Source organism: Aquila chrysaetos, chromosome 1 (genome assembly GCF_900496995.4).
Source record: "Aquila chrysaetos chrysaetos chromosome 1, bAquChr1.4, whole genome shotgun sequence".
Classification (NCBI taxonomy): domain Eukaryota; kingdom Metazoa; phylum Chordata; class Aves; order Accipitriformes; family Accipitridae; genus Aquila; species Aquila chrysaetos.
The window spans coordinates 79,589,711-79,601,840 of NC_044004.1; the positions used below are offsets into that span (position 1 = coordinate 79,589,711).

General features: G+C 36.7%; 2 protein-coding genes across 3 annotated transcripts in view; one reads left to right on the forward strand and one right to left on the reverse strand.

The window, feature by feature from the left end:
- The window catches only part of METTL14 (methyltransferase like 14), a 97,154-nt gene that overhangs the window by 51,994 nt on the left and 33,030 nt on the right, over nt 1–12,130 (reverse strand). For both annotated transcript variants that reach the window (XM_030025687.2, XM_041119532.1), the window contains exons 3-4: nt 9,897–10,019; nt 75–376 (exon numbers count right to left, since the gene is read on the reverse strand). The gene's annotated coding sequence lies outside the window, so the exon portion shown is untranslated. The remainder of the gene's footprint in view (nt 1–74; nt 377–9,896; nt 10,020–12,130) is intronic.
- Nucleotides 1–12,130, forward strand: part of PRSS12 (serine protease 12) — a 46,617-nt gene that overhangs the window by 6,929 nt on the left and 27,558 nt on the right. The window contains 4 exon segments of the mRNA XM_030025642.1: nt 2,156–2,294; nt 4,523–4,701; nt 6,881–7,031; nt 11,680–11,858. Coding sequence (XP_029881502.1) covers nt 2,156–2,294; nt 4,523–4,701; nt 6,881–7,031; nt 11,680–11,858 — 648 coding nt within the window.

Sequence of the window (12,130 nt, forward strand, 5' to 3'; positions counted from 1 at the left end):
TTTTCATCTATGTCTTTTCCCACAGGCACATGGAAATAAGGCACTGTCCCTTCCAGTCATTTTCCCTTCCTTACCAACTGATACCAGTAGTGTGTTTTCCCACTTCAACAGGGACCAGACATCACTGAGGGTTCTTTAGGGGAGTGGGTTGCAAGGGAAAGGCTGTTTTCTTTGTTTAATGGTACGTGTCCACAGTGAGAACTCTGTGCTTTTCAAACTTCTTTCCTGAGGCTTCTACCAAAGATGCAAAGGATTTCAGACTTCTTTCCATTTTTAATTGTTGGGAAAAGAGTTTCTGATGTGCAAAAGATGTGCACAAGCGATCTTTTGCTCTGTGTACGTGGATAAATTCTTCTGACTGTTGCCACTGGGAATTCTGTAAATATAGAAAAAGGAGTGAGCCAAATTCTGCCATGGAGACCTTAGAGGAGAATTTTATTCTTCCAAGTACTCCCTTATTCAAATATTTGAATAGAAATATTGTGTAGTGTGTACTCAGGAAACACTGTATTGATTTCAGTAGGTGTCATGCCGGACTGTAAGCAATCATGTATAAAAATAAACTTATTTTTGGAGATGACATCTTCAAAATTACTTTCTGGTATGTCAGGAATCGCTTTGCTATGACTGCAGTTGATGTTTCAAGTGAAAATAATAGTCTATACAAAAGTCTGGTGAAGAGCAGAAATAAACAAAATTCCAGACTCTGTCTGAATGTGACAGAAAACCACAAAGACAAAAATTATAAAGACAGATAAGCAATGTGCAACATGTCTACAGTATTGTTATAATTAACTCATTAATAATCCTCTATTTGGAATGATAGCTCACTCTGTAACATGAGTCAAATAAATTTTGTTTGTAATTTACTGAATAGTAAGTTACTGCTGAGAAAGTAAATAGGAGGCAAAAAGGAACACACAAAACCAAGTTTGAGGTTAATTAATTCCTCGAGTTATTTGGCAGTCGTTTGGCTTCGTGGTTTTATAAAATATACTGAACTAAATTAAAACTAGGACACAGTCTGAGTGAAAGCCAAGAAGAAAAAGTGGATCTACCTATTATTATTATTATTATTATTTACATATACATGAACACACATACAACAAAATGCAGGCACAAACATTGACTGTTTTCTTCCACTTCTAAAAACCCTGCAAACTGGATGATAGTGAAGCTTCTGATTTTAAGTAGATCACAGAACAAGAGGCAGATTGATTAACTGAGATTTCAGGCAATACTAATGCATACAATTAGGCTATGTTTGAAAATTTAACATAAATGGATTCTTTCTTGTTGAATTACTGCCCTGTTATGACTCTGTTCTGCTTCTGTAGAGTTATACCTATGATGAGCTTTTTCCCATCTTTACCAGTGGCACTTGGCTACCTTGAACAGCAGATGCATCTGGCATCTCAAGTAAAACTACTGTAATAAAAAATGCAAAATTTGTTAATTTTCTAGGATTTCTGTGTTCTGTAGCTCTCAAGAAGCAGACTTTTTTTTTCACTTCTTTTAGACAATTCCTCATGGTTTTAGCTTGTTTTGTCTGAGAATTTGGTAAAGACCTCTCATGAATTAATAGAACTACATCCATTGTTTTTCTGTCTGAGAACAAGTATGAACAAATGCATTCTTTGTCTAAAATAAACTTCTGACATCCATGTCGTGCATAATGTTACATGGGTCAGAGCAAAAGCTATGCAATCCATGTGGTTGTTTTCCGATTCCCTTAAGTTTGATGGAATTATGTGGAAGATAAAAATATAGCACTCACATACGTGTACTTTTTGCTCATTTGTGTACAGGTAACCACATTTAAATAATTATGTGTAGTCTATACGTACTTTTTTTTTGTTAGATCTTTAAGTTGTAGCATCAGAAAGATCAGAAATGTGATGTAATTTCAGTATAAATGGCAAAATGTTTTCCTCATGTAAAAAGTAAGGTTATCTCCTTTTGTGTATCACTGTATAAGAATGTTAGGTGTGCCAGAGTGCTTCTTAGAAGCAGCTCACCCAAAGAGCACAGAGGTGGTAGGTAATTCATGAAACAGGAACTCTCTCTGCAGAGGGAAAATGAGGTTCAGATTCTTTTGTGTGGGATGCATTAATTGAGCAATGGAATTTTTTTTTTTATTTATTTTTTTAACTAGGGTCAGTGAGACTCCAGGGTGGCAAGAATGAGTTTGAGGGTACAGTGGAGGTTTATTTGAATGGAATCTGGGGAACAATCTGTGGGAGCCATTGGGACAATAATGATGCAACAGTCGTATGTCGACAGCTTGCACTTGGGTAAGTTTCAGTCTGAGTAAAAACCAGTCAACTTATTTTAATGTTTCAGTATAAAGGACAATCTATTTTGCAAATCCTAAGGGCTTTTTGTGTTTGATGATTGTTTTTTCTGTTTGAAAGTTGTTGAATGCTGAAGTTGTTCTTCCCAGAATCCTTTGCTTCTTTCAATTGTGTTGTACTTCAAAGAGGTTGCTGTGAGAATCAGTATTTCCTTTGAAAGCTGCATATGGGATCTGGAGAGGAGGAGACCAGGGTAGATGCTTTGCTTTCAAAGTGAAAAGTATGAACAGGTCAGAAAAGCTTAGGGCGAACAAAAACTGCTTTACTAGACATCTGGGAAATGTCCACAAGGGCAGAAATATGAGGTCTGATCCGGATCTCACTTATGTAAGTGTCAATTAAGAACAGCTCCAGTGAGGTTACTGAATCTATAAAAATGTAAAATGTGGCCAGAATTAGACTCTACATGGGATCCTAATCACAATAAAATTCCTGGTTCTCAGGAGCATGGGGTTACCGTGGTAATCATCCATTCTATCCTGCCAAAAACCATCTGGGACTCACCCTAGTTTTTTTGGAAAATGTGGTATTTTTGTTGTGCACATCTTCATCTAGCTAGATAATCTGTATGGTTTACTTTCAGCATGGCACATGGATAACAAAACCCCAAACCAGACAAGTTTTGCAGCTTTACATTTTCACAGGAACACTTTACAAAGTTATAGCAATACTGGACAGGTTGAAAGTCCCTTCCCACTGCTGTCAGAATGGAGTTAATCAACAGGATCCTTTAAAATAATTTGGTCATTAAACTCTAGAAAATGCCTATAGTGATACTGCAATTGCAATAGTAAGATGAAATTGAGGTAAGGATGAAAATGCCCATACCAAAAGGGAGTTTTAAAAATAAAATGCAATTGCAGCTTCTAAAAAAATCAATGCTGTTCAAGTTAGCAACCAAATTACTTGAATATCCCCCCTTAGCACCCCATTTGGTTTGCACTTTCTCAGTAAGTCACAAAGTATGGCTGGCTTTATTGCCTTTCTAACATTTCTTCCAGTCACATACCAAAGTATTGATTTTGTTTGCTACAAGCAGTAAGGGGCCTTTATAGCATACTTGCACTGTGACATTCCTAATCATTATTCCACTTTTTAAGACTGCTAGCCAGAACTAAATCTAAGCTGTTTTATAATGTTCAATACTAATCTGTACACACCACGCCAACTTATAAAAATATGAGGATTAGATGAGATAAAAGTTCAGCCATCTGGAGGCTGTGATTTTGCTTACGGCTTCAGCTGTCTACGTGCAATGTCTCCTTTCCTCATTTTCATGTAAGTTCTTTTTGCCTTCCATACCCCAAACATTTTAGTTGAACAAGACCGCTATTAGCAAAAGTAGTGCAGTGATACGGGTGAATGGTTTGGTCTTTTCAACAGAAATGGCTTAAATCTGAATCCAGGCCAAAAAGCCCCAAGCAAACAGTAGTTGAAAGTTTCTGTTATCATGAGTGTTTGGCAGAAATTCGGATCTAAATACCACAAGGTGAACTCGGTAGGTATTACTGGTGCTTTTCAGGTGCTTCCATCTATCTGTTCCTTTGATTTTACAATATTTGGGCTTTGTTTTTAATTTATTGGGCATTATATGGAATAAAAGATGTCTCAGTAATTGTTGCTGTAGGTCCAGTATGGGAAGGAAAGGAAGCTCTTTATAAATGTTCTGGATGGATGGGAATGGCTGAATAGAGAATAATGGACAAGGGCCTGATCTAATGGAGTATGAAGTGGTTTCACTGTATGACATGTGTATGGGCAGAGCACTGGTACGTTTTAATGGAGTAAAGGAGAGGATAAGGGTGAAAGGCCCATTAACGTTACCTCTCCTGGAAGTATAACTGCAGTGGGCTGGTACTGTAGATTCACCTATGGACTGTGGACTCTGTGTTGATTTTTGTAGTTAAGAACCAGGAGAACAGGAATGTAGCTGGCCCTGCAGCAACACAGGCCATTGTACTAAAATATCCCACAACAAAATGGTGAGAACTGGGTCACATCTGTTACTTTTCTTTGTGCAGAAGACAATGCTGAACTGTATGAAAATGTGATGAATTTACACTGCTGAAGAAAGCCCTTTCTTTTCTACTCCAAGATTTATATATGAGAAAATGTTCCACTTCCCCTCCTCCCACTCTAATGTCCTATCCTGATTATTCTTCTTACAGTGAAAAAGGTACAGCAAAACATGTACCATTTTCTGGACCGGGCCTTATTCCTGTTTACTGGAGTGAAGTGCGTTGTCGTGGTGATGAAGAAAATATACTGTTATGTGAAAAAGACATCTGGCAGGATGGAACATGTCCTCAAAAAATGGCAGCTGCTGTCACATGTAGCTCTTCCCCGGGTAAAAAAACCACATATGGTTTGGTTAACTCCTTTGCTTATTTAAATAGAAGTAGTAATAATTACTCATTATTAAATTAGAAAAAAAATTTAAGACTTCTTGGAACAGGAAATTAAACAGATTGAATCATCGCATCATTAACTGTTTCAAATCCTTCTATGCTCTGCAAGCAGCAGCTAGCTGAACCACTTTTTACCCTTCCATAATCAACACGCAAATTACTGCTTTGAGATGTAGGTTATGAGAAAGGGTGAAGCAGAGAGAACCTCTGGCTGTAAAAGTAGGATTGTTTGCCCCCACATCTTTTTTAAACTTTTAATAAAAAATTATTTATTTATTAATTTATTTTTCTACTCGGAAGTTGTCTTTGGTAGCTACACATGCTACATGTCAATTTGTTAGCTTTTCTTGAACAGTAGGAAGGAGCAGCAATTTCACAAACAGGCTATACCCTCTTTGGTACAGAATTGTTGGGATGACATTCCTTACTGTGAACATAGATGACATCGCACAAGGAACGGCAAAGTTTTTGCCCTATTCTGCATATATTTAAAAAAGGTCCAAGTCTTCCTAGCTGAAGATTGCTACATCACACATCACTAACACAAGTCAAAATGATACTTCTAGGAAAAAAAGTATTATTAATGTTTTTAAGATATTTCAGTTTTTAAGATATTTCAGATTATTTTAATGAACACGATGAACAGCAACTAAATGGGCAATTATGCCATCAGATTTAAGATATTGCTGACCTCGAGGAAGGCTAGGCTGGCAGTGCTGAGGAGCTGGCAATGGCAATCTCTTCAGTTGTAACCAAAACATGTATGGGTGCAGCCAGTTCTGTGCTGCCATTCCTCTCCTACTTACATTCCTATCCAAAGGCAGATGCATTTTTGTCCTAAAGCTCCACTATTCATGAGGAATATTTTGATAAATTACTTTAACAAATCATTTTGGTGTTGATTGAGAAAACTACAGTGTAGAGGGAAGGCAGAATCTTTTTAAGCTAGGAGACAAGTTGAAGGACCAAAGCAGGATAAATAGTTTTGCCTAAAGAAACTGGAAAATATAAATTTGCAAATTACACTTTTAAGTCATAAGGTTTGCCTTCTGTTTATGGACATTTTCACCAGAGAACTTTATTTTGATCAGACAAATTTATTAAAGGACCGGTGTCTGCTTCAATAATGCTGAAAGGAAGTTTATCAGTAATTTAGAGTCCAGGATATCTGAAATGAATTAAACTGATCCTGAGTTTCGGCAGACTAAATGAAGCTTTCACGTTTTGCCGGTTCTACTGCAACGAGCCTTTTTAAATAACTATAAAAAACCAGATTTCATACCAGTGAAATAGTAAGATGAAATTGGAGAAATGCCCTCAATTTTCTTTTTTTTTAAGCCAAGAAATCGATGAAATAGTAGCATTAATTGGTTTGAAGGCCTACACAAAAATTAATCACACTTTAAATCATTCGGATGTTAGATATGGTGAAACTTTAAAATAACCTTTTAAATACTAGAGATATTTTTTTTTATATGGTTTTAAGCTGTTTCCATTATTATAGCTTTATGCAGAAGTGATGCTTTCAAGACAATTTCTTGCTGGACCAGAAAAGGGCTAATGATTTGAAAGGACCAAAAATCAAACCTTATCTCAGAAACTGGAAGGGAACAATACTTGCACAATTAAAGTGAGACTCCACAGTCAATGAGATTTCACTGCTCTGACTGGAATCACCAAAGGAATGAGAAGAGATGAGGATGAATTTCTACTTCTATGGCAATGAAAGAATTTTTGCCTCTTACTGCAGATTTTACCCTCTGGAACCAAGCCTATATAGAGCCAATTTTGGTCTTCCTGGTAGAAACACAGCTCTACTGACTGATTGTAGTATTTGGCCTTACAGCCATAAGTATCTGCGAACGCTTTGACACTTAAGTAACTCAGGATCAGTATGGTTACTTGTCTGTATAATATTCTTCAGCTACTGAGAGTGGAGCTTAGGGGAACTCATTTCTAAGAAGTTTAATTTCAGGTTTTCCATCTAACTAAAAAAAATAAAGTGTGGTTCTTGAGTGATGTCAGAGAAACCATTAAGCCATCTTCTTTTTTCTTTACTAGCAGGATAACATTTTGGGAAAGAAATGACCTTTTCCTATATTCTCTGTGTGATCACAGTCCCTGTCTTTACTCCGATCCGGCTGGCTGGTGGGAACAACGCTCACGAAGGAAGAGTAGAAGTCTACCATGCTGGCCAGTGGGGGACTGTCTGTGATGATCAGTGGGATGATGCAGATGCTGAAGTTGTCTGTCGGCAGCTTGGCCTTGGGTTTGTTTTTCTACGTATTTTCTACTCCAGCAGCAAAGCAGGAGAGTTAGTCAGATACATAGCTTGCAGTTGTCAAAAGATGCCTCTTTAAAATAGCACTAAGACTTTGAAGCAGTAACTTAAGCTTATTTACAGAAGGTTCAGGTACAGCGCCATTACTTTCATTCCCTGGAACTTTGATTAATGGGATCCAGTTTTCAGTGTCATATGATAGGGCAATTTTGTCTGTAGGACACACAAAGGATGTGTCTCAATAAATGCTGACTTTTTAGTGAAAACTCACTACAATTTCAGTAAAGCTTCAATCAAAAACTATAGGTGAAGAAAAGGAAGTTGCTTTGACTGTTAAAATCCTTACATCCATTTTACTGAAGAGTCTTAACAGCCTCCTTGCTTTGGAGTAAAAGGACTGCTTTGTCAGAAAGGATATGTTTTTTGGCATGCCTGTGAGAATCTCTCAAGATTTGTTTAAGTCATGAGTCTCTGAAGATTGTCAGTTTGCATATACTGAGTAGAGATCTGTTTGAAGTTTTGACAGTTAAGCTTCTCAGTGATTCTGTCTGGACTAAGCATGGTCCATAATATAGTCACAGCAGCAGAACAGGATTTTCTTGCTCCTCTTCTGGACAGCCGGGGGTGATTTTGATACCACAGAGAAGATAAGCATTCAGTATTTGAGGAAAGATGCCACAGAAGTGGGAGGCAAAGAGGAGTACTGCTGGATCAGAGAGGAAGGAGGAGGGCACAGTTGGGATGAAAGGCCAGATGGGTTGAAGAAGGGAAGAACTAGGAGCAAGATGCAGAGAAGATACTAAAATGTAAACCCAAGGAGGAGAAGGGGATTATATCTGAGACAGACCGGATGAGAACTAAGCAGGTCAGTGCAGAGGAGACTGGAACAGAACTCACCTGTTCAACCCTGCTGGGATTATGAAGAATTAAAAGAAGTGGCATTGAAGGTAGCAAGCTTTGTGGCATTAATGGGTCGCCCCCAGAGTGTACTTGTTTTGTAATGTGAAACAGACCTTGGACTGCTGGTGCCATCCAAATTAGCTCAAAAGGATGAGAACTGTGCAGTACTTAAAAAGCTCCTAGATCTCCTGGTGAGCCATGTGGGAATCAACATGCTCCTCTGACATCAGATTCTCATTTTTCCCCAGTTTATTTTATGCTATATTTCTATATTCCTGTACATTTTCAATTGGGAATACCTAATAGGAAGTCTACCTTCTTACAGGCTATTTTCTGCTTTTGAATTGGGCCACTATTAGTAAGTCTGGGGAGTTACTAAGCTATGCTTTACATTTCTGTATGCTAATGAAAAATGTCATGCTCTTCACCTGCCTCCTTACTGATTATACTAAAACATTTGATTACTTATATTTAGTGTTCAGAAACTGCAGTTCTGAGATACTTCTAATTTGATTCATTTTTCTGAGTAAATAAATTGTATTAAGATGGTGCTGAGTCTTTTTGAAATATGTCTAGAGATTTACAGAATTTCTCAAGTAATCAAGATGTCTTGACAAATGTGCTCATTACTGTGAAGTGACATTTTACCAACAGTGGCAGTAGACCAGTTATGAAGTAATAAAAATAATCTAAATTTACATACTGTTAATCCATCTGGAAACGTGCCACAAATTGTAAAAGTAAAACATCTCAGTAACTAGCTTCCCACACCCTTTCAACTTTTCTGTAGCACTCCTATAAAACTTTGGAGTATTAATCTACCATTACTAGGTGAAAAATAATTATAATTTATTTTATTATTTGGTTTCATAGGTACTTTTTGCTTGATACAAATTGCCCTTGTTATAGTAATGGAATGTGTTGACTCTGCTTTATTAGATCTCCAGAGAATCTTACTAGATTATGGTATAATTTGTTTTCAATATTCAGAGTAGTCAAGCATTGTGTCTTTGATTTCAGCCAGCTTCTTAATGAATAAGGATTTTTTTTCTAACATTTTCTACACATTTGTACCAGCATCAGAACTAAAAAAATACAAGAAATGGAAGCTATGTATGAGAATTTTCTTTCTGAGTAAAGTTCGTATTTATGCAAATACTACTCAATAAACTTAAATGAAGAGAATTTATCTTATACATATAAATGTTCCAAAGTACAATCATCTCAAAAACTACCAGTAAACTAGGCTTTGTGTAATAAGCCTGTAATATATTTAGGGTAATATTAATAAAAATAGGTATCCTGAACGCAGGCTCTTCAGTCCCTATTAATTGAATTCTACAAAAATAGCCTGAAGTGCTGAGAACTCACAGAGCCTATCTCGGTACATCAGAAAGAGACACTGGAAAACCAAGACATTTTCATTTATTTAGATGCTTAAATATAAATGGGATACCTGGATTTGAAATAAGTATTACCCTTAGTGTATCCTATGGATTATATTTTCTTAGTTTACTATATAGTCATTCACAATTTTAACCAGTTCGAAAAGCAGCTCTTTATGAAATACAAGAGATGGAGGACTTGGCTCTTTTTCCCATTACCAGCATTGCAAAATACAAGTGTTCAGTAAATTTATGCTACATATAAAAACACATGGTTACTTAACAAACTGAATCAAAGAATAGTAAGGGCAATCAGGAAATGTTTGCAAATCTCAGGGAAAAATATAATTTCCAATCTATTAAAATTCTTCTGGCATTGCTAAAGGAAAAAATTAGAGCATGATATCTGTTAATATGTTATTTGGAATTAGGAAGGTCATTTGGAAGAAAAGGTAATGTCTAATTGAAAATCCCTCTCTCAAAAAAAAGTACTAACTTCTGACTGAAGCTATGTGTTTTGCTAAAATGTTGCCTGCTGAGTGTTTGAAGATATTTTTGGTTTGCTTACCTGCTTCTTTGAAGCAATCGCAGATTATAACTCTTCTCCCTACTGAGTAAACAACAACTGCTTTTTGATATTTTCAATGTTCTCCACCACTTGAAGAAGGCATCTGGGCATCAAAGAAACAGTCTGAAAATCAACAGTGCATTTTCAAGATTAATGAAGCACATTAGCTTGAAAATATTAAAAAAAAATTGATTTTAAACAAAAAGAAAATGCAAACCACAGATTATTTAATTTACCTTTTTTGTGTGTGCTTTTATTTACTGAGCACTACCATCTACACAGTGTCTACCATGAATCTCCACATCCATCCTTTTTGTATAACTTTTTCCTGATCCTAATTTAAATTTTCTAAGCCTCTTACTGTTGTTATTTTTCCCATACTCCTTTACTGTTTGTCAGGAATTTGTATGATTGCTAACTGTAAATGTAGTATTGTTTTCCTTTTAAAAAAGAGAGAACACAGATTGCTACAGATTTATACAAAGCACTAGAAACGAAATCCACACCTATCTAAACCCATATGTGGATTAATGAGTCAGTGCCTTAAAAACATGAACTACTGCAATTTACATTTAAAAAAAAAAATCACAGCAATGTACTGTTCTGACACACAGTCGCAAAAGCCAGTTAAGAGTGTCAATGATTACATCTAGAAACAAAATAGTCAAGACCTGTCATGTTTTCAGTATAAGCATAACATACCATTCCTGTTAGGTGTTACGTGACAATATATGGCTGGTAGTGGAAAACTCTCTTTAAAGCAAATAAATAATTAGTATAGAGCCCCGCACCCAAACTCTATGTTAATTAATTTAAACTAATCCTTTAGATAGGTAAATTACTATAGTAAAAAATTTAGATAGATATTTCAGTCTTAAAAGTTGAAAAAGACAACAGTTATTGAGAATACTCCTATAAAAACTAGACTGGATATATGAACAGAGAAACTATTGAGTGGAAAGAAACCAAACCATGAAAAACATTTACATATGAAAGACGTGGTATCTTAAATAGAATTGGAAGAATCCTGATAGATCATCAAGTGTTAAACACTGCATAATTTCTGTAATGTTGAAACAGTGGAGTGTTTTCAATTTATGTAGGTTTTTGTGCTCAAAATCCTCTATGCTGACATGAAAGAGTATAACACACACAAGGCTAGTCATTGGTCTGTGTTCTGTTCTTATTTCTACCACTGATTGGTAGTATGACAATGTCCAGTCACTTAAGATCTCTTTGCTGTGTTTTTTACATGACTAAATGGGGAACAATCACTTTTATCTGCCCCATCTGGGTATCTGAGATTTGATTAATGTGCTTTGAGGACAACACATGAAAGTCACTGTAGAAATAGATATCGGATTATTTTTACTACATATAAACATCAAATGGAAATTAAAATTAGAATCCTCATACCCAAGCTGTACATCTATAATCTCTTCTAGGAAAGTTATGCTTAAAAATCAAAAGGGACAGAAAAGGAAAATCTCATAGATACAAAACAATAGAAATTGATGTTCTAAGTATGTTCAAACCATGGAAGTGTGGAAGTGGTAGGTGTAAATCGCTCCATAGCCTCAGCTGAGACTGAAGGTGGCTGTGGAACCACATCACATTACATGACACAATGCAGACTGCACAGTCAGTTCCCAGTGCAGCGGCTACTTAGGCAGTCCCATCGGCTATTCTAGAAGCTGGCTATGCACCATTTTAGCTCTTCGCGCTGAGCCCCAGACTCTTCGGCTTGCTTGTTCTTGACTGGGTGTTTGTTACGTTTCAACAGGGGTGTTGCCAAGGCGTGGAGCCAGGCTTACTTTGGAGAAGGCTCAGGCCCCGTGCTGCTGGATGAAGTGCGGTGCACGGGAAATGAACTGTCGATAGAACAGTGTCCAAAAAGCTCCTGGCGAGAACACAACTGCGGCCACAAAGAAGATGCTGGCGTTTCCTGCACACCTCTCACAGGTACTTCAATTACCAATAATCACACAAGAAAAGTGACAAATGCAGAGTCCACAGCTCTGGAGAGAGAATCTTTAAAGTTTGCAGATGCACAAAACCCCACAGTAATAAAGTGTTCTGGCAGTATCAAAATGAACCGGCTATGGAAATTTTACAGGTACAGAAAATCTCATTATTCAACACAAAGCCTTGGTTCCTCAGTAACATGCTAACTGCCAGCTTACTACGTGGGGCATGCCTTAACTGTGTATCACATCTAGCAATGGCAGTAAGCA